At 39.2% G+C, this 20889-nt stretch overlaps 2 protein-coding genes across 2 annotated transcripts; one reads left to right on the top strand and one right to left on the bottom strand.

Moving 5' to 3' along the window:
* Positions 1-911: 911 nt before the first annotated feature.
* On the bottom strand, positions 912-20797 carry NDUFB5 (NADH:ubiquinone oxidoreductase subunit B5). The gene is made up of 6 exons (XM_037058789.1): positions 20640-20797; positions 15591-15679; positions 14478-14544; positions 13590-13651; positions 10910-11016; positions 912-1363 (listed from the first exon to the last, which is right to left on the bottom strand). The coding sequence occupies exons 1-6, from the start codon at positions 20761-20763 to the stop codon at positions 1243-1245; spliced, it is 570 nt and encodes a 189-aa protein (XP_036914684.1). The 5' UTR covers positions 20764-20797; the 3' UTR covers positions 912-1242.
* Positions 2926-6140, top strand: LOC118995669 (ornithine decarboxylase-like). Its single transcript, XM_037058784.1, is given in 5 exon segments — positions 2926-3551; positions 3554-3996; positions 3998-4362; positions 5083-5189; positions 5192-6140. Coding segments are annotated over 5 exon segments (1377 nt in total). The 5' UTR covers positions 2926-3124; the 3' UTR covers positions 5227-6140.
* Positions 20798-20889: the final 92 nt, after the last annotated feature.

Here is a 20889-nt window from a genome sequence, read left to right as displayed (position 1 = left end):
GGACAAGAGGGCACTCAAAAGGTATTCACTGAAAATAATTTTTTTAAGCTAAAAGGTCGTTTTGAAGTTGGAAGTGTAAATGTTTATTTTGGTCTTGAGTATTTGTTTATCTCATCTGTAAAACACAGAAAGGTCACAAAATGACTTCATAAGGTCATTTTGAAAACAATGTGAAAAAATGCAGTTATTTAGAACAATGCTCAGCAGACAGTAAATGCTTAAGTAGTGACAGCCATCATTTTAGGTTTTATTCACATTTCATAACCTTTGCAGTAATTATTTTACCTTTTAGAATAACTTCTCCAGTGTTTGCAAAGGACTCTAAAGACCCCCAGAGATTGCATCTAAGAAAAACATGTATTTAAAAAGAATGATAGATGGCTAAAAACCATGAAAACAAACTTCAGATTTGTTCTGAAGTTTGAAAAATGAAAATGTTTATTTCAGGTGTTGATGTTTCATATAGTTCATTCAATATTTGTACAATTTAGAACTCTGAGCTGCCCCTGAATAATCCAGATGTCTGCCACAGAGACATGTGCAGAACTACACTCCTGATACTTAACATGCTCAGATTTCTCTCCCATTTATCAGACAAGCAAAACATTAAACCTTCAAAGTTACATCTTTAAGGAGTCCACAAACTCCTATTTCTCCAAGTTTTCTTAAATTTTTTTATTTTATTTATTTTTAGAGAGAGGAAAGGAGGGAGAAAGAGAGCAAAACATAGATGTGCAAGAGATACATCAATCCATCGCCTTTGCACACCCCCCGACTGGAGACCAGGCCTACTGTCCAAGCACGTGCACTGACTGGGAATCGAACCAGCAACCCTTCAGTTCGCAGGCCAATACTTAACCCACTGAGCCACACGAGCCAGGGCCAAGTTTTTTTTTGTTTTTTGTTTTTTTAATTTTAAACCTTCTTAAAAGAGGTAGCTGAAACTCCCAAGTCAAAAACCTTAATCTGCACTCACAATGTATACATATATGAAATCATCACAATGTTCACATTAGGTATCTTAAAAGTTTTGTCAATTATACCTCACAAAGCTGAAAAAATTAAAATCACACGCACGCGCACACACACACATAAACACACAGAGCCTTAGTCTGAACCAACAGACACATACAGCAATGGAAGAGGATCTTTTATTCATTACGCTGAGCAAAAATACAGACTATATTTATTACTTTATTTTCCCATAAAGAGAATATACCTTTATTTACTAGACATAAAAAATTAGTTGTCAGGATCTGCTTTTGGAGAATAATCAATAAGCTCCTTATCAACGGTTGGATATTGAAACCAGGGACCATCACCTCTCGCACGCATTAATCTTCGTACTTCCAGCTCCTGTAACCTATAACAAATGAAACAGCAATAATGTGATTCTAACATTTCTGATTACAAATTTAAATGAATTACCAAGTGTCTTTTGCTTTATGTAAACTATAATGTCCTTCTGTAGATCCATGTGTGCATAAAAAGGATATATACCTACAAGCAAAATTTAGGACTTTTTAAAAAAGTTTCTTCAAGAGATTTACACTTTAGGTATATGTGTGTAACGTACTCAGAAGAGCAAATTACTTCATTCATACACATGGGACATTGTGGGACTCATTTCATCCTGCTTTTGGCTGCCACATGTTAGAAAACAGAACATGGTTGGAGGGGCAGTTGAGGCAAGGAACACCCAGACAACTTTCCCCGGGGGCAGCTCCATGCTGCCTTTTGGACTGGCCTGGGAGCGTGGCCCTCACTTGCAAAAAGCTGTACGAGAAGAGGAGTATTTCATGGGCAAGGAATTTAGGGCTTATTTTTGACTTACATTATCTTGTTTATTAGTTAGCTAACAAATATTATTTTCTGCTTTTTTTCCATCCTCAAAGACATGCCTATTGATTTTAGAGAAAAGAGAAGGGAGGGAGACAGAGTGGGAGAGAAACATCGATTCAAGAGAGAAACAGACTTGCTGCCTTTTTTATGTGCCCTGATTGGGAACCGATCCAAAACCCAGACATGTGCCCTGACTGGGAATTGAACCCATAACCCTCTGGTTCACAGGACGACACTCCAACCAAGCCAGGCTCAAATATTGTTTTTAGTCACCAAAACATTACTTTGAATTGATAATCATCTGGGCAGATCACTTTCACTTGAATAGTGGTAATGCATTTCCTGTCTTTAATGCCTACTATTATAGACGAATGCTGTGTCGAGTGCTAGGAATTGAAAAATGAAGATGCCTTCTTGGAGGAGCTCATATCTCCTTATTTATACTGGCTGCCCATCATCATCAGGACAAAGGCCTCTCGAGAGCAGGAATGGTACCTTACTCAGCAGCTGCCAACATCACAATGAGCCTGGTCAACACCAGGAGGGTAATCAACATTTGCAAAGAAAAGAAGAATGAAACTTCAGAATTAAGAAAAACATTCTCCAACACTAAGATCTACTTACTTGTCCTCATCCTTCACAAACTGAATAATCTATACATTATAAAGATAATTTCCTCTTTTATGGCCAAGCCTTTGTACGAACTATCACATATTCCTGAAATAGTCCCTCTCCATCAAACGTTTTACATTTTGTAGACTACGTATCAGTTTTTTCATATGGCTAGAAATTGATCACATTTAAATAACTCACTTTAGTCATCTTAACCAGCTCACAAACCCCATCTAGGAAAGATTACATAACTTTGTGACTGTGGATCTAACAGAGCATATTTATCTTTTATTTTTATTTAAATACCATTCTTGGTCAGTCCCCTCGGCCTCCGCCGCCTCTCCTCTCCCAGCGCTCCGGGGCCACCTCGGCCCGCAGTCCTCCGCGGGAGGGAGCGAGGTGGCGGCGGGGCGCTCGCTGACGGGGCGCTCGCTGACGGGGCGCTCGGCGGTCCTGTCCGCTGGGCGGCTTCCGCGGCATCTCCATGGGGTTGGCTTGAGGCTCCTGCGCGCTGTGAGGACAGTGCCGCTGCTGCAGCCAGAGAAGGCCCATCTTCCGAGGGACTTGGAATTCCCGGAGAGCTGCCTTTGTGAAGAGCTGGCAATAATTCCTTTATAAATTCCATCTTAGTTTTCCTTTTTGTGGAGTCTCAGATGAACATCGAGAAACCATGAACAGCTTTACTGATGAAAAGTTTGGCTGCCATTTCCTTGATGAAGGCTTTATTGCCAAGGACATCCTGGACCAAAAAATTAATGAAGTTTCTTCCGATGATAAGGATGCCTTCTATGTTGTGGACCTGGGAGACATCCTGAAGAAACATCTGCGGTGGCTGAAAGCTCTACCTTGGGTCACCCCTTTTTATGCGGTCAAGTGCAATGACAGCAGAACCATAGTGAAGACCCTCGCTGCCATCGGGACGGGGTTTGACTGTGCCAGCAAGATAGAAATACAATTGGTGCAGAGCCTTGGGGTGCCTCCAGAGAGGATCATCTATGCAAATCCTTGTAAACAAGTGTCTCAGATTAAATATGCTGCCAACAATGGAGTCCAGATGATGACCTTCGATAGTGAAGTCGAGTTGATGAAAGTGGCCAGGCACATTCAAAGGCCAAGTTGGTTTTGCGGATCGCCACTGATGATTCCAAAGCAGTGTGTTGTCTCAGTGTTAAGTTTGGTGCCACTCTCAAGACCAGCAGGCTGCTCTTGGAGCGGGCAAAAGAGCTCCGCGTTGACGTCATCGGTGTCAGCTTCCACCTGGGCAGCGGCTGCAACAACCCTGAGACCTTCGTGCAGGCCATCTCCGATGCCCGCTGTGTCTTCGACATGGGGGCTGAGGTCGGTTTCAACATGTATCTGCTGGATATTGGTGGTGGCTTTCCTGGATCTGAGGATGTAATGCTTAAATTCAAAGAGATCACCAGTGTCATCAACCCAGCACTGGACAAGTATTTCCCACCCGACTCAAGAGTGACACTCATAGCGGAGCCCGGCAGATACTATGTTGCATCAGCCTTCACGCTTGCAGTTAATATCATCGCCAAAAAAACTGGTGTTAAAGGAACAAACAGGCTCCGACGATGAAGATGAGTCGAGTGAGAAGACCTTTATGTATTATGTGAATGACGGAGTGTATGGATCGTTTAATTGCATCCTCTATGATCACGCACAGGTGAAGCCCCTTCTGCAAAAGAGGCCCAAACCCGATGAGAAGCATTACTCATCCAGCCTATGGGGGCCAATGTGCAATGGCCTTGACCACATCGTAGAGCGCTGCGCCCTGCCCGAGATGCACGTGGGGGACTGGATGCTCTTTGAAAACATGGGTGCTTACACGGTTGCTGCTGCTTCCACTTTCAATGGGTTCCAGAGGCCGACCGTCTACTACGTGATGCCAGGGCTGGCATGGTTAGTGGCAGCGCGAGTGTACGGGCCTGATAATAGATACCTTCTCAGCGGCCTCCCTGCCTGGAGCACACCCTCGCCATTCCCTGCACTCTCTTCCCCCTTGGGTGTGTCTCTTCCCTCTCAGGCTTGCAACCCAGGGAGTGGTGGGAGGCAGCAGCTCGTCCTCTGCTAACCTCTGAACCTGTCTCTAATGCATCTGTGACTTCTCTGTGAGCCGGAGGGGCTCTCATCCCTGCCACTGTCCTTAGCCTACCCGGTTTCACTGTTCCCAGCTCTCATAAACATACTCTGAAATTTAGTTAAAAAATCGGTGTTTTGGATTTATGCTTGTTCTTATTTTACTCTAAATGAAAGAAATTGTCTGGTTTAGAGTTAAACACAGGGGTTTTTTTGTAAATTATACTCCCCATATTAGGAATATGTGCTCTAGAAAATTTGGAAAATACAAATGAGTGGAAAAATCTCTCCAATAATAGCGATTAGTATTTTGAGATCTTTCAAGGTGGAGGGAGGTGTTCCTGTGCATTGAGACGACGCACGTGCCCCGAGGTTCCCTTACAACCGGAAAGACGGCTCCAAAGCCGCGCTTGCTTGGAAGTACTACTGCGTTGCTTCCTCGGGGCCCAGCAGCCAGGGGACGGGCTCGGGCAGAGGTTCCCGGAGACTGTCCAGTGTGGGTGGCTCACTCGGGGTTCTGCATGTGCCACTTCTCTCTCTCAGGCAACTGATGCAACAAGTCCAGAACCGCGACGTCCTGGCCGCCGTGGAGAAGCAGGATGTGAGCGCCCTGCGGGTGTCCTGCGCCTGGGAGAGTGGGATGGAGCACCACCAGCAGCCTGCGCTTCGGCTCATATTAATGTGTAGATGCCCTACATGTAGCTGTTACTGCGAGGGTAGCTTGAATTACGGGGTTGGAGGGACCACGTAAGTTAATTATTGCTAGTTCTGAAATGTCTTTGTAAGTAGGGTGGCACCGAGATGGAGCATGACGAAAGGCTAGGAGTTGGGGTCACACTTATCTGTGTTCCTATGGAAACTACCTGATTACTTGTTTTATACAGATTTTTACTCAGTTTTCAAACGCTACTAAAGAGTGCCCCTCAGCTGCCAAGCAAGCATTTGTAGCTTGTTCATTGGTGTTAATGGGCCAGAAGCTCAGTGCTGTGACCTGTTTTAAAAATAAAGTACCTTAAAAATTAGGCACTGGGGTATTTTTAGTGTGACCATTCGACGTGGCTCGCCTTGCATGTGTTTTTACAAGTGGGAATTAATATTTTTATTTCCCCAAAGGCTGAGGGAATTGTCCCAGAGGACTGAGGAATCAATGGTGTTTGTTACTTTGAAACTCCGTGGGTGTGCCCTTCTCCCCATCAGCTTTTTTGTTTCCAGTGCGTGACTCCTGTATAGAGTTGGCTGGGGGCTCTCACAAGTAATAGATCTGGGTCTGTGCAGGCAGAAGGAAAAGGATGGATGAGAAGCCCATGTCCCCTGCTGCTGACAGGGGCCAGTGTCTGCCACAGTGGCTCAACTCTACCCCAGTGTCCACAGAGGTGGCTGGGACGTGGCCCAGAGCCCCTGTTAACCCACTGGCCTGCCCCCATCACAGCCAGTGCCCAGGGAAGGCAGGCCAGGCCCTCGGAGGCCTGTCATAGGGACCAGGGCCACTGCCTTCCCGCCCAGACCTCACTCCCAGGATGAGTTGCATAGTTCCAAGTTGGGAATGTAGTACAGCGTTTGGCAGTCACTTTAATACATTCAGTAACAAATAAAAACAAAAATACCATTCTTTTCCTTTTCCTCTTTAGAATATAATTATTCAAAACCCAAGTAATTAAAATGTTCATAAAAGAGAACTGGTTAAATAAATTTTAACCAGTTACCATTTAAACTATATGGCTAACCTAACCCATATGATAGACTACTATGCACCTGAGGGAAATCAATGCATAGTAACATGGAAAGAGATGACAGATATGCTGTGAGGTTAAAAAAGCGAGGCAAGAAACGACTACACAGCATCTTCCCATTTCATTAAAAAAAAAGAATATATGTACACACGCGTAAGGTATTAAAAAATCTGGAGGATCAAATATAATAGTTATCTCTGGGGGAGGTAACCATGGGAGACAGTTCCTTTCTGTTTTATATCTTCCTTTATGCTTTAGTTTTTCAAATACCTAAACATACACTTTTAAAAAACTGCAGGTATTCCATCTTGCAGGCTCACAATAGCACCTTTCCTTTGGGGATACAAGTCAGGGTTTTGTTTTTACTTTGTTTTATTTTGAAACTGTTTAGGATCTCTATACTTCTAAGAAAATCTGGGATTTGGTCTTTTAATTGGAACTCAAAGGTATAACATGTCTGAAGTCAAAACAGTCCAGTGTTACTAAGTATGAGCCACATTGTTGTTCTGTGCTCTTAAATAGTTAATTCCAGTTCTATGGGGCAACTATATATGCATGTGATCGCATGTCTAGAAAATAAGCCAATCATGTTCTTTTAATTATTTAAATATGCTTAAATACTAGCACAATATTTATGACCTACTAAGATTAAAAGAGGATGAACAGAAAGCAGATCAATGGTAGTCTGGGGCCAAGAGCACGGCAGTGGGATTGACTAGAAGGAACAGGGAAGAGGCTCACTTGGTGATCAAAGTGACCTTGACAGTGGCGGTTACACAGCTGTATGCTTCTGTCAAAAATTCAGTGACCTTACCACATAAACAAATGAAAGATAAAAACCACTTGAGCATTATCACTAGATGCAGATAAATCATTTGATAAAACCCAGCATCCACTTATGATAAAACTTCTCAGCAAAGTGAGAATGGAGAGAACATACTTCAATGTAATAAAGGCCACATATAACAAGCCTACAGCCAGCATCACACTCAATGGGCAGAAACTACAATTGTTACCCTTAGACTGGGAACAAGACAGGGATATCCACTTTCACCACTATTATTCAACATAGTACTGGAAGTTCTAGCCACAGCAATCAGACAAGAAGAAATAAAAGGCATCCAAATTGGAAAGGAAGAAATAAAATGGTCATTATTTGTGGATGACATGTTACTGTACAAAAAGAATCCTAGAGATTCCACCAAAAAAAACCCCCCAAACAAACAAAAACTACTAGAACTGATAAATGAATTCAGTAAAGTAGCAGGATACAAAATAAACATCCAGAAATCAGCTGTATTTTTACATGTCAATAATGAACTAACAGAAGGGAAAATTAAGGAAACAGTCCCATTTGCACTTGCTTTAAAAAGAAGAAAATACCTAGGAGTAAATTTAACCAAGAATGTAAAAGACCTGTACTTGGAAAATTCTAAGACACCAAAGAAAGAAACTGAAGAAGATACAAATAAGGTGGAAGATTTTCTGTGTTCATGGATAGCAAGAATTAACATCATTAAAATGTCCATACTACCCAAAGCAATCTACATACTCAATACAATTCCTATCAAGATACCAATGACTTATAGAACTAGAACAAATATTCCAAAAACTTATATGGAACCACAAAAGACCATGAATAGCAACAGTGATCTTGAGAAAGAACAAAGTTGGAGGAATCACATTACCTAGTATCAAACTATACTATAAGGTCATACTAATCAAAAGAGCATGGTTCTGGCATAAAAACAGACACATAGATTAATGAAACAGAATAGAGAGCCCAGAAATAAAACCATGTCTTTATAGTCGATTAATATTTGACAAAGAAGGCAAAAGCATACACTGAGCTAGACAGTTTATTCAATAAATGGTGTTGGGAAAACTAGACAGATATGTGCAAAAAAAATGAAACTACACCACCTTCTTATGCCACATACAAGAATAAATTCAAAATGGATTAAAGACTTAAATGTTAGACTCAAAACCATAAACATCCTAGAAGAAAACATTGTCAATAAAATCTCACATATTTCTCACAGTAATATTTTTTCTGATATATGTCCTTGAGCAAAGGAAACAAACTAAGGACTACATCAAACTAAAAGTTTTTGTACGGCAAAGGAGACCATCAACAAAATGAAAGACAACTTAACTGAATGGAAGAACATATTCTAATAAAGGGTAAATATCCAAAGACACTTTTAAAACTGAATAGCAAAAAAACAAATAATCCAATTAATAAATGGGCAAGGGACCTGAATAGACAATTCTCCAAAAGGAATGTACAGATGGCCAATACACATATGAAAAGATGCTCAATGTCACTAATCACCACAGAAATGCAAATTAAAACCACAATGAAGTATCATTTCACAACTGTCAGAATGGCTATCATCAATAAATCAACAAACGAGTGCTGGTGAGGATGTGGGAAAAGGGAAGCCTCGTGCCCTGCTCCTGGGAACACAAACCGGTGCAGTCACTATGGAAGCAGTATGGAGTTACCTCAGAAAATTAAAAATGGAGATGCCTTATGACCCAGAGATTTCACTTTTGTGAATTTACCTGAAGAAACCCAAAACACTAATTCAAAAGAATATGTGCACCCCTATGTTCATTGTAGCGTTATTTACAATTGCCAAAATTTAGAAGCAGCCCAAGTGTCCATTAGTAGATGGGTGGATAAAATAACTATGGGACATTCACACAATAGAGTACTACTCAGCTGTTAAAAAAAAAAAGAAAATTTTACCCTTTGTGACAGCATGGATGGCCCTGGAGGACATTATGCTAAGTGAAATAAGCCAGGCAGAGAATGACAAGTACCATATGATTTCATTTAGATGTGGAACCTAATGAACGGACTGAACTAACAAACCAAACAGAGACAGACTCATCAATGGAGAGCAGACGACAGCTCTAGAGGAGGTTGGGGGAGCTGAGGGACTTAGCAAAATGGGAAAAAAGAGCTCATGGGGCAAGGACAACAGTGTGGTGACGCAGGAGGCTGCGTGGGGGTACAAGTGGGCATAAGGGAGAAAATTGGTAATGGAAAAAATACAATTAAAAAATAAATATATAAAACTCACTAAACTCAATGTATACATTTGACTGTATGTAAACCTCATTCCAAACACCAAAATAAATCTCAGACAGAATCAAATTTAAAAGCAGCAAAAGGAAACATAGTAACCATTAAAAACATAATTTTGAACTTACTTAGTTAGCAACTATCAGAGACCTATGCCTAACACAAAACCCTAGAAGCTAGAGAAAAAGACTGACAAAACTGATAATAATTAAATGAGTAAATACATATAAAGTAATTCAAGCAATGTTACATAGCAGTGTTCAAAACATATGAGCTGCTACTAACATTTGTTATCTGATACATAAACACTTCTACGTTGCAAAATGTTCTATAAAGACAAGTAACAAGCCACCAATACATATCTCCAAGAAAAATAAAAATTAACTTAATACACAAGTTAACTTGTGTATTAAGTTAATAACTTAATCTACAATGAGTAGGAAAATGGGCATTATATAGGAAAAGAAATACAAACAACCAATAGATATGTGAAAAAATACTTAACTCTACAAACTGAAATGATAATATTTTTCAACTATTTCATCAAAAAAAAAAATGTTTAAGTTTGATAAATTCCATTACTTAGAAATGTATGGGAAACAGAAATTATGATGTCCTGGTGACAAAAAGATAACTGGTACAACTTTTTGAAAGAGTTTAGCAATACACATCTAAAATGTAAAACATGTAATATTTGGCTTATCAATACCAACGCTAGAAATTCATATCCCAGATAAATTGAATACCTATGCAAAAATATACATAGGAGATATTCAACACAGCACTTTCTAGTATATAAAAAAATTCTAAAAAAGCCCTGGCTGGTGTGGCTCAGTGGATGAAGTGGCCGCCTGTGAACCAAAGGGTCTGGGTGGCAGGCCAGGTCAGCAACAGGGGGGCGTGCAAGAGGTAACCACACACTGAGGTTTCTCTCCTACTCTTTCTCTTTCCCTTCCCCTCTCTCTACAAATAAATAAATAAAAATCCTTAAAAAAAATTTGGAAAAGGACCTAAGTACTGACAATAAGAGACTGTTTAAAAGTAAGGGACACCCACCCAGTGAAATAAATGATGCAGCAATTAAAAAGAATGAGGTATATACTGTTACAGAAACAGTACCAAGATAGATGTAAGTGAAATAAGACAAGGTGCAGAACAGTGTTTATAAGAGGATTCTATTATGTTAATTTTTTAATATGTAAAATATATTTTAATGTAGAAAATTTTTTCTAGGAACCCATATAAGAAATTAAACGGTGGTCACCTTGGACAGACTGGGTACAGGAGGAAAAGACTGGGCAGGAGAGGTGGGAGGAGAAGACTGCCTTGCACTTAAGAGAATTAAAAAAATACTTTTAATATGACAAATACGATCTCCTACTTGTTGCCTGGCCTCCAGCTCATAGTCTCCACTCTAAACAGGGTAATTCGCACCCATCGCCATTCCTTTTCATATACATGTAGTGTTGAAACAGTTTTACTGACCACAGTAAAGGGTTTCCTTCCCTCACCCACTGCCCCTCCCCAGCCCCGGCTTCACTTTTACCGTAAGTCAGCCTTCTCAGCTTCAATTTGAAGGATGGCCATTGTTCGTTCATAATTCTTCTCAGGACTATCATAGAATGTTCGGGCAATCCATCTTGATATAGGATGCTACAAGAGAAAATTTGTGTGAAATTAGTTTCTGACAAGTATTTTGTTTTTCCATCTTTTTTAAATCTTATTTTATTTTTTCCCAATTTTTTATTTAATTATTTTTCAAGTACAGTTTTCTGTCTATTACTCCCATCCCATCCCACCCCCAAGCTCCCCCCTCCCTCCCATTTCCACCCTTCTCAGTTGTTGTCCATGTATCCTTTATATATGTTCCTCTAAATCCCTCCCCTATTTCCCCTGAAATTCCCTCCCCTCTGGTCACTGTCAGCCTGTTCTCTATTTCAGTGTCTTTGGTCATATTCTGCTTGCTAGTTTGTTTTGTTGTTTAGCTTCCTGTTAAAGGTGAGATCATATGGTATTTGTCCTTCAACACCTGGCTTATTTCACTCAGCATAATGCTTTCCAGTTTCATCCATGATGTTGCAAATGGGAGGAGCTCCTTCTTCCTTTCTGCAGCATAGAGTTCCATTGTATAAATGTACCATAGTTTTTTGATCCATTCATTTACTGACGGGCACCTAGGTTGCTTCCAACTCTTGGCTATTGTAAATTGTGCTGCTATGAACATTGGGGTGCATAGGTTCTTTGGGATTGGTGTTTTGGGGTTCTTAGGATACAATCCTAGCAGTGGAATTGCTGGGTCAAAAGGCAAGTCCAATTTTAGTTTTCTGAGAAAATTTCATACTGTTTTCCATAATGGTTGTACCAGTCTGCAATCCCACCAACAGTGGACCAGAGTCCCCTTTTCCCCACACCCTCTCCAACATTTGTTGTTTATTGTTTTTCCATCTTATTATTCTTTAAAATGACAAGCTCAGGTAAACCATAACACTTACAATGTGCCAACTATTTTACACCTATTTTAAATAACTTTAACTCATTAGGTAGATACTACTTTTGTCCCTATTTTATAGATGAGCAAATTGCACAAAAGTATAAAGTTACTGATACATCTAGACTCAAACCAGTCTGTCTGACTCCAAAACCTGGAGCTCTTCCTACCATTTAGGAAAAGATAAACCAAATGTATGGCTTATTTTAAGATTTAATAATGAAGTACTTCTTCCCTAAATATAATTCATTCAGGTAATAAAACAGGATATAAGAGGTCTGACCAGAAAGTATCCAGCCATGTGTTATGAAAGAGAGAGACATTTATTGGAGAAGATACAAGTTATAAGAAACATTGTACTTAGTTACCTTCAAAGTAGGCACCTTGGGACCTCACACAGTTCTCCCAATTACCATCAGCTCCCTCATTATCTTTTCCGGAATCTCATCGGTGGTCTGACATCTCTTCCTTTTCAAAGGTGATTTTAGTTTTGGGAAAAGCTAGAAGTCACAGGGTCCAAGATCTGGGCTTTAGTGGGGCTGAGTCACCTGGGTGATTTGATGTTTCACCAAAAACTCAGCATGAGACATGATGCATGAGCAGGTATGTTTTTGTGATGAACCTGCCAATCATCAGTTGCCCATAGCTGCGTCCTTCTGAATCACCCCAATAGTTCGGTGGAGGAATGCTCAAGTTTAATGCAAAATTTGATGTAGATTCAAAGCTCAGTCATACTGAATGCGAGGGCCACACAGTACACATGCTCACTTAACAGTGTCTACTGCCCCCAATGACTAGTACAGTGAAGTCGTCATTGTTCACACATGTACCTTCCAGTCCTCTTTCCTTGGCTACCAAGTTATATCCACGTCACACAAACCATTCTTGTTATATTAACAATGGCTGGGCTTTTTCTGGACAAAACTCACACTCTAATAAGGCCACTCATTATAACACTTGTGAAGACAAGTAATAGAATTAATTTTGGGTTTTAGTAGTAGTGACAGTATGATAAAATAACTAATTAACAGTGTAGGCTCTGGAACCAAGACTACCTGGGTTCAAAAAGTGGTTCTATCTCTCGAACAAGTTACTTACTCTCTTTTAAGCTTCAAGTTTCTTCATCTCTAAAGTGGGAATGATAATAGTACCTTTTACATGGAATGAGATATTTGCAAAACACCATAGCACCTGGTGCTTCACAACAGGTGCTCAATAAATGACAGCTAGTACTAGTATTGCTAAAAATTTTTCCTGTGGCATCAAATTTGGGATAAGATGTGACTGTTATTCTGCTAGTTTGAGACACACTGCAGTTGTCATTTAAAAAAATGATAAAGTGCCCTGGCTAGTGTGGCTCAGTGGGTTGAGCACCAACCTGCCAACTGAAAGGCTGCTAGTTCGATTCTGGGCCAGGTCCCCAGTTTGGGGCATGCGAGAGGCAACAGATTGATGTTTCTCTCCCTTCCTTCCTTCCTTTCTTCCTTCCTCGCTCCCTTTGTTCCTTCCTCTCTCTCTAAAAAATAATTAAAACCTAAAAAAAACCCCATAAAGCTTAAAATAATAAACTGCAGAAAATTACCAAAAGAAGCTACTTATAAAAAATGAGTACAAAGTGTATTCATCTAATTGATATCAAAACTGAAAATAAAATTGTATCTTAATTGCTGAATTAAGACATTAAATGTACAGCGATACGACACCTAACAGAAAGTAACATCTGGTGAGTTATGCCAACCTTGTAATACTCCCAGTGTTCTGGTACATAGCCTTCTGGGATTTCTGCTAACTCAGCTTCACCTGATAAGAGAAAACAGTGATGTTCAACTTCAGCATCAATAGTGTATAATGTTAAATCTTCACTATTTAAGAAAGAAATCAACTTCTTGTGGTTTTAAGGTGACCTTTTATTTGTATTGACAAAGATATCTAATATTTTAAATTCACTTCAATCTGGTTGACAATTTCATTGATTAGATATATTTTAGACATCTTCTACATGTAAGACACTGTTTGTAGAATTATATGAGTTTCTCACTGTTTTTATATAGTATAACAAGATACAATAAAAGATATATTATTCCATCCGGTTCTCTTTATACTAACTAGACAAAACATTTTGGGATTCAAGATGTTAGAAGTATCTTGAAAAAAAACAAATAGCCCTTTAAGTAGAATTTCCCATAAAAATCTAATTACTGTCATTCACAATTCCTTTTCTAAAGATTATAATTTTATGTGTTCTAAGATGGATAAAAACTGATGGATTTTCATCCCTTAGCCTCCCTTCCACTTATCTCTTTCTATTTTCCTCATTGTCTTGTCAAAGCTGGGTGACTTGTCAAAGTCACCCTGTGACTTCTTGCAAAATGAAAACAAAGCTTTTGGAAATCTTTCATGTGACTGCTAGAGAATTGATGACTTAAAGCTTTTGGAAGAAAACCAAAATGCTTAAAAAATATATCATTGTATACTATTATGGGTTAAGATTTGATTATTTTAAAATAAATGCTCATGCTTATGTATATTTTATTATTTAAAAGCTTTTCCTAATCCATAATTTCTTTTTTTATTAATGTAAACAGTTTTTAAAATTTACCTATATGGTCAGGAGGGAGAGACTTACCAATGAATACATTCACCAGAGTTATGCCAATTACCACTGGAACCCCAGTCAACAAAATGTAGAATTTCTGTTAAGGTTAAAAAAAAAGTTTTCACATAACCATTTCCAAACTCTCTTTCCCCACCCTAAAATTATCCTTATTACATGATTTCCTTATAGTTCTTGTAAAATAAACTTGCCAAACTGGACACGCAGCATCAAGTGACTTACTTCTGTGATTTTACTTTGCTCTAGTTTTTAGATGCCTACATTTAACACCAAAATTAAAGAAGGATTAATTGTGTAAGTATAATACAATATAGCTAAGTGATTTTTTCATTTTTTGGTTAAAGCAATGTAATGAAAGTTAGAAAATTTTTTATTAAGAAGAAAAATGTATACAGAATTGTATACCTGAAACCTATATAATTTTATTAACCAATGCCACCCCAACAAAATCAATAAAAAAGAAAGAAGTGTAAAAACATCAGGGTGATTTTAACCACTATATAAAGTCTGCGTAGGTCCTGACAAGAAAAGTGAGAGTTCAACCAAGGGGATGTAAAGGGGACCCCTTGAGCAGGAGAGGGCCTGGGGGCAGCCCATGCTCAATGTTTAGGAACACTGGCAGAGTCCAAGTAATCTTCCATCCTCTAAGCCCCGACTTTTTGTTACAGAACTTTGAATTAATAACGTACAGTCAGTATCCTGCTCCACTCTCTGAATGTTCCTGAACAACATAGAAATAAAAATACCCTCTCTCATAACAGAGCTCCTCATTTAAAGAAATACTTCCATTAGTCCTTGGGTAACTTAAAGAATATTTTAGTAATACAAATAATTATCACCTAGTAAATGTTTCCAAAATTTGGGGAACACAGATTATTTTTCAAAAACCCATAATCTAAGATGAAAGGAATGGCTCAATTTTTACCTCCAATAAGCATAAATCATTTTTTGAAGGAAAAAAAGTTAACTTAAAAAGAAATCCAGTAACAAATCAGACTTTATTGCCCATCTCAACACATTTAATTCACAAGTGTGAATTTACAAAATGAAAGATGTTTTTAAAATAGGCAAGAATGTTCTTCCTATTTATATTAAAAGTTCAGTTCAACAAAAATTTTAACTCACCAATAAATTCAAAAACCGCTTGTCATAGAATCCAGAAGGTTTGATAACAAACAGTCTTTTCCCATGGTCTCCACTGTGTCTCACAGGAGCTGGAAATATACAAGTTTTAAATCGGCATACAAGTTTTATACAAGTTTCATATAGGTATACTGTTATTCTCGGAGATAAAGTCAGATTATAAGAAAACATATATGCATAATGTTTAATATAAATTAAGATAAAAAATGTATGCTTTGTTAAGTATTAAAGGCATGGCAAATAGGGTATCTTTAAACAGAAATTGATGCACTGTTCTAAACTACACCTTTCCTCATGTTCATTCAATGTTAAAGAAATATCTAAATAATTGTTTGAATTTGTTTCAATGACAAGAAGGTCAGAAACTCTTGGTGGCTGCTTTGTTTACCCTCTGCAATAAATATTTGCTAATGCTGCAAAAGAAATACATTTAAATTATGCCATTCGATATGAGGCAATAAACACTAGAACTTGCTACAAAATAGATAGGTGGTATGAGTGTACGGGGCTAGTGGTGGGATTGTGGTGCTGGGGCGGGGTTTGTAAGGAAGGGCATATTATAAGCTGAGACAAGTAGCAAGTTAAGTGAATTCAAAATGGGTAATTGAGTGAGTACACCCAAAGAGTACCTATTACTTAATCAGTAACCTGCAAGAGTCAACTCCATAGCCCTGTGGCATCAAGGGTTCTTGAATGGCCTGCAAGATGGTACTCCTGGCAAGACACGGTTACTGCTACAAGAGAAGCTACTACACTGATGATGAAACGGGGTCCCCCAAAAGTTTTCATACACATTTACAAAAGGCTGAATCTAGAATGGTTAAATATAAGTGGAAAGTTCTGCCTGGATGCCTCACCCCAAAGGTTTAGTGGCTCACAAACTTAAAGAATGAGCCACTGATATACTGTGGTTACCAAAAAAAAAAAAAAAGAAAGAAAGCCAGGTAATTTGATCTTAATCTGATGTATTAGAAGTGTAAGGTCAAAACAGGAGGAGCCCCTCCCCACCCCTGAATCTCCAGAAGTATGTCTGTTCCAGAGTACAAAGTTTTAGAGGGAGAACCTGGGGACTGCCCCTACTTATGCAACCAGGATGGAAAACCACATGGAAACTGACATACTGAAAGGAAAGAACTGAAGCTGACTGGTCTACAAAACAGAAGTCTGGTCAGAGACCAGATGAGAGTCTTTAAGGAGCTGGGGAGCTGTCCCAGGACAAAGGGCATACACTATTCTGTGTTGAGCTGAAGGGAAGAACTGTGTGTGAAAGAGTAATTTATAATTTAGAGCTTAATACAAGGAAGAAGTTTCTAACAATTTCAGTGGCTGAAAATAAAACTGGACCAACCCCCCAAGTCTTCATTACGTAGTATCATAATTGTATTCAAATATCAACAAGGGGATGTTAACAAGCATTAGCATACCACGGGGATTGGCCTAGAGGATTTCTAACATCTTCTTCCTCAAAGAATCTGAATACACGGCCTATCTTGCAATAAGAAGGCACAGCATACCAACTCAGCAATCTCAATGGCTTCCTTCCAATTCCAAGAACTCTTTTTGGACTTATTTTCCCCTCTGCCTGGAAGCTTTTCCCCAGAATCTTTGAATGGCTGCCTCCACGTACCTTTTAAGGCCAAGTTAAATGTCACCCACTCAAAGGGGGCTTCTCTGCCTACATTATCCAAAGCTGGTCTGCCACTTACTCTCCTTAATACCACCTGGTTATAGGCATTCCTCATTTCACTATGCTTTTGCACTCACAGATCCTCCTACGACTTGCTTTATTGAGATACTCACTTCATTGCAGTGGTCTGGAATTGAACCCACAGTGTCTGTGAGGTACACCTGTATTTCTTTTATAACAATGAGCACTAAGCATAATTATTAAAGTCTATCAGGTCAGTACCTGTCATTCAGTGTTGTATCTCTGGTACCCTTTAGTGTCTGCTACATGGTAGGCACTCTGTAAATACTGTTGAATTTACATTTCCTAAGTAAATTAAATGTTGGGAAGGTATCTTCCCCTAGTCCCTGAAAGTAAATCTACTCAGAAGAGAAAGTATACTTCCAAGTTTCCCTTTCAACGGATACCTATGTGCATGTATGCCACACACAGAGAAAGACAAAAATTACACTTGATGTGGATTTAGAATAAACTGATTAGGAATGACACTAAAAATGTACATGGAGAATGAAACAAACTATGGAAGACTAATCTGGCTGCATTCTGGCAATATCAATGCAGTTATTAATGTGAGCTGCTTGCTTTTTTACATATAATTATCCTATTAAACAACAATCATTCATGACATTGAATGTGCCAGAAAACTCATTACCATTTACTCTTCTAAAGTACTTTGCATAGCACTAAACTATTTCTAAATATTCTGAACCTTCGTGATTTTTTTATGTATTGGGGCCATGTGCTTACAATAAAAAAAAAAAATTAGCCCTGGCTGGTGTAGCTCAGTGGATTGAGCATGGGCCTGGGAAGCAAAGGGTTGCTGGTTTGATTCCCAGTCAGGGCACATGTCTGGGTTGCAGGCAGGTCCCCAGTGGGGGGACACATGAGAAGCAACCACTCATTGATGTTTCTCTCCCTCTCTTTCCCCCTTCCCCTCTCTCTAAAAATAAATAAATAAAATCTTACAAAATAAAATTAAGGTGAGCACTGCTTGCACACAGGTGACTGCCAGGACCTGTGCAACCCAGACCCCCTGCCATGAAAACAGGCATCTTCCACCACTTTACAAAGTAGGGAATTTTTCAAATATTCATTAATTATGTGCAACTAGGTTTCAATAACAAATTTTTAAAATGCAAATAACCTTGGGAAAGTACATGTTTTTGACAACTGTGGTCTTTGTGAGGATCAGATAAGACACTGTAGGATTTTTTCATGCTTCTAAGACAATAAACAAAAATAGGTCATTTCCTTTCCCTCATTCTCGTCAGACTATTCCCAGTTAGTGGCACCACCAAGTCAATTAGCCAGATTAAAAATCTCATTCCTCTTCCTTGCAGCTATCTCTCATTCATGAGCTGTCAAGGCCTCTAATTTTAAGACTCTGACTTCCATTTCTGTACGTGCTGTCTTTACTGCAATGGCTTAAGTAAAGAACATCTCGTAGAAGCCATCCACTATTTAGAAGCATCTTCCTAAAATGCACTACTGATGTTGCTCTTTTGCTAAGATACTCTCTGCTGACAAAATAATTTAGGTACTTTTGCTTTATATTCAATTCCCTCCCCTCACCAATTTAGTCCTAACTTCCCTTGTAAAAATTACTTTATTTTTTCAATTATAGTCTATATTCAATACCATTAGTTTCAGAGGTAGAGCACAGTGGCCAGAAAATCGTGTACTTTACAGAGTGGTCCCCCGATGCTTCCAGCACCACCTGGGCTCATACATAGTTAGTATATTACTGACTATATTCCTTATGCTCTAATCCACATCTCTGTGACTATTTTCCAACTTGCTTTTTTTAGCCGGAAATGTAGCCTGAACAACTACATTTCCCAAGAGACCCATATTCAGACATATCAGAAAACACATGTGTTACTTTTCTGTTTGTATCTGTTAAAACTCCCCCAGAATCCAGTTAAAATGCCCTATCTTCCATGTCTGAATTAACTCCACACCACTTGATTACATAATAATTTTAATACTGTTCTGCTTTTCAAAACCAAAATATGCACACTTAAAAGAAAAAAATATGTGCATGTCAGTCTTTAACATTAAAGTTCACTACAGCTAAGGGAAAAATTTAAGCTCATTTCTTGAATCTGTTGCTATTTGACTTTTAATACATAATCTAATTAAATAGAGAAAATTCTTTAATCTGCTTGTTTTCTGAGAAAGGTTTCACTGATACATAAAGATAACAAAATAATTTACAGATAACAAAGATAACAAAATGAGTCTTAAACACAACAGTACTACAGATTTAAGAAAGATGTAGTAACAGGACCATGTAAAAGGCTAACTAGTCACTACAAAACTACCTCGTAAGGTAGGTTAAAATTATCCCCCCTCCTTTTATTTTACAGTTCTTATGAAACACAATCATTTCACAATGAAATTTCTTCTAGAAATACACAAAATTATGCAGAGATATATTTCAGGGTTCTAAATAAGAAAAAGATTTGTTTTATTGTATTTGCCTGTCAATGGACCAAGCACACTTGTAATAAACACCCTTTTTTAAGAGGTGGGAGAAAAAAAACCCAGGTTTCAAGCAACTAAGTGCCTTCCACGATTTGATGACCCAAGGCTATACACAGCTATTAAACTGTGGAGCAGGATTTGAACCTAGACAATCTAACTCCAGAGGACACAAAACAAGATAAGGTTCTCTACTCTGCTGGAACTCACATTCTAGTAGGGGCAGAAATAAACAATAATATTATAGATTAAAACCTTTCATTGGATAAGGGTTCACATGTAAAATACCTCTGAAAGCAGGTACTCGGCTGAAACACAGTAACACCCAGTACACAAAGGTTTTTTTTTTTAAATCAAGGAATGTTAGCAAAGTAGTTTCGTAACAAGTTCAAATTCCAGAAATTTGCTAAATTACTTTCCATCATTTCCAGCAAGTTTCTATAATGAGCCCCTCCGCCTGTCTACAAATTACTGAGCATCAGTGGGCCCCTTAAAAACATAACTTCTCGAGTTGCGGGATTAAAACCTGGTTCAGGGGTAAAGTACAAAAAACCTGGTACCCGGAGACATGGGTCTCAGTTCAGTGCCTTTCCAACCTCAGCTTCATCCGCAAATTAGCACCAATTAGGATGGCAGAATAGTTGAGTGCTTCACAAAAGCCAATAATTTAAACGCAATCGACCTGATTACTCCAGGAAAACCCTCAGTCTCCTCACATTGCACGCCCTTCACTCCTCATCTCAAGCTCAAGCCCAAGATTTCTCCCAGCTCCCTCCGAATCTCACCAAGGTCACCCGGGAAGAGTCCTCTATCTCACCCCGCTTCCCCTGAGAGCGCCTTCTCCCAAAGCTAGCACCCACCAATAGTCTTCGGAAAGCCACGGGTGAGGAAGCCCCCGAACGCAAGTGGAGTGCCAAGGCGGCGGCGAAATAGAGCGGCCACCGCAGTGACCGAAGCCCGCCGCAGCAAGCTCATAGCCGCCATGGCTACTACGGGCAATAGGAAGATGTGGGAGGAGTAACGGGAGCCTAGAAGGCCTATTTATCAGCGAGGGCAAAGGCGTAAGGAGGCCATGTTGAGTAAGGGCAAAGGCAGTTTCGGTTCTCTTTT

Source organism: Sturnira hondurensis, unplaced genomic scaffold (assembly GCF_014824575.4).
Source record: "Sturnira hondurensis isolate 20B ecotype Veracruz unplaced genomic scaffold, ASM1482457v3 Scaffold0010173, whole genome shotgun sequence".
Lineage (NCBI taxonomy): Eukaryota > Metazoa > Chordata > Mammalia > Chiroptera > Phyllostomidae > Sturnira > Sturnira hondurensis.
Note: the sequence above shows the minus strand (reverse complement) of the source record. Positions and strands in the feature narration are given on the sequence as shown.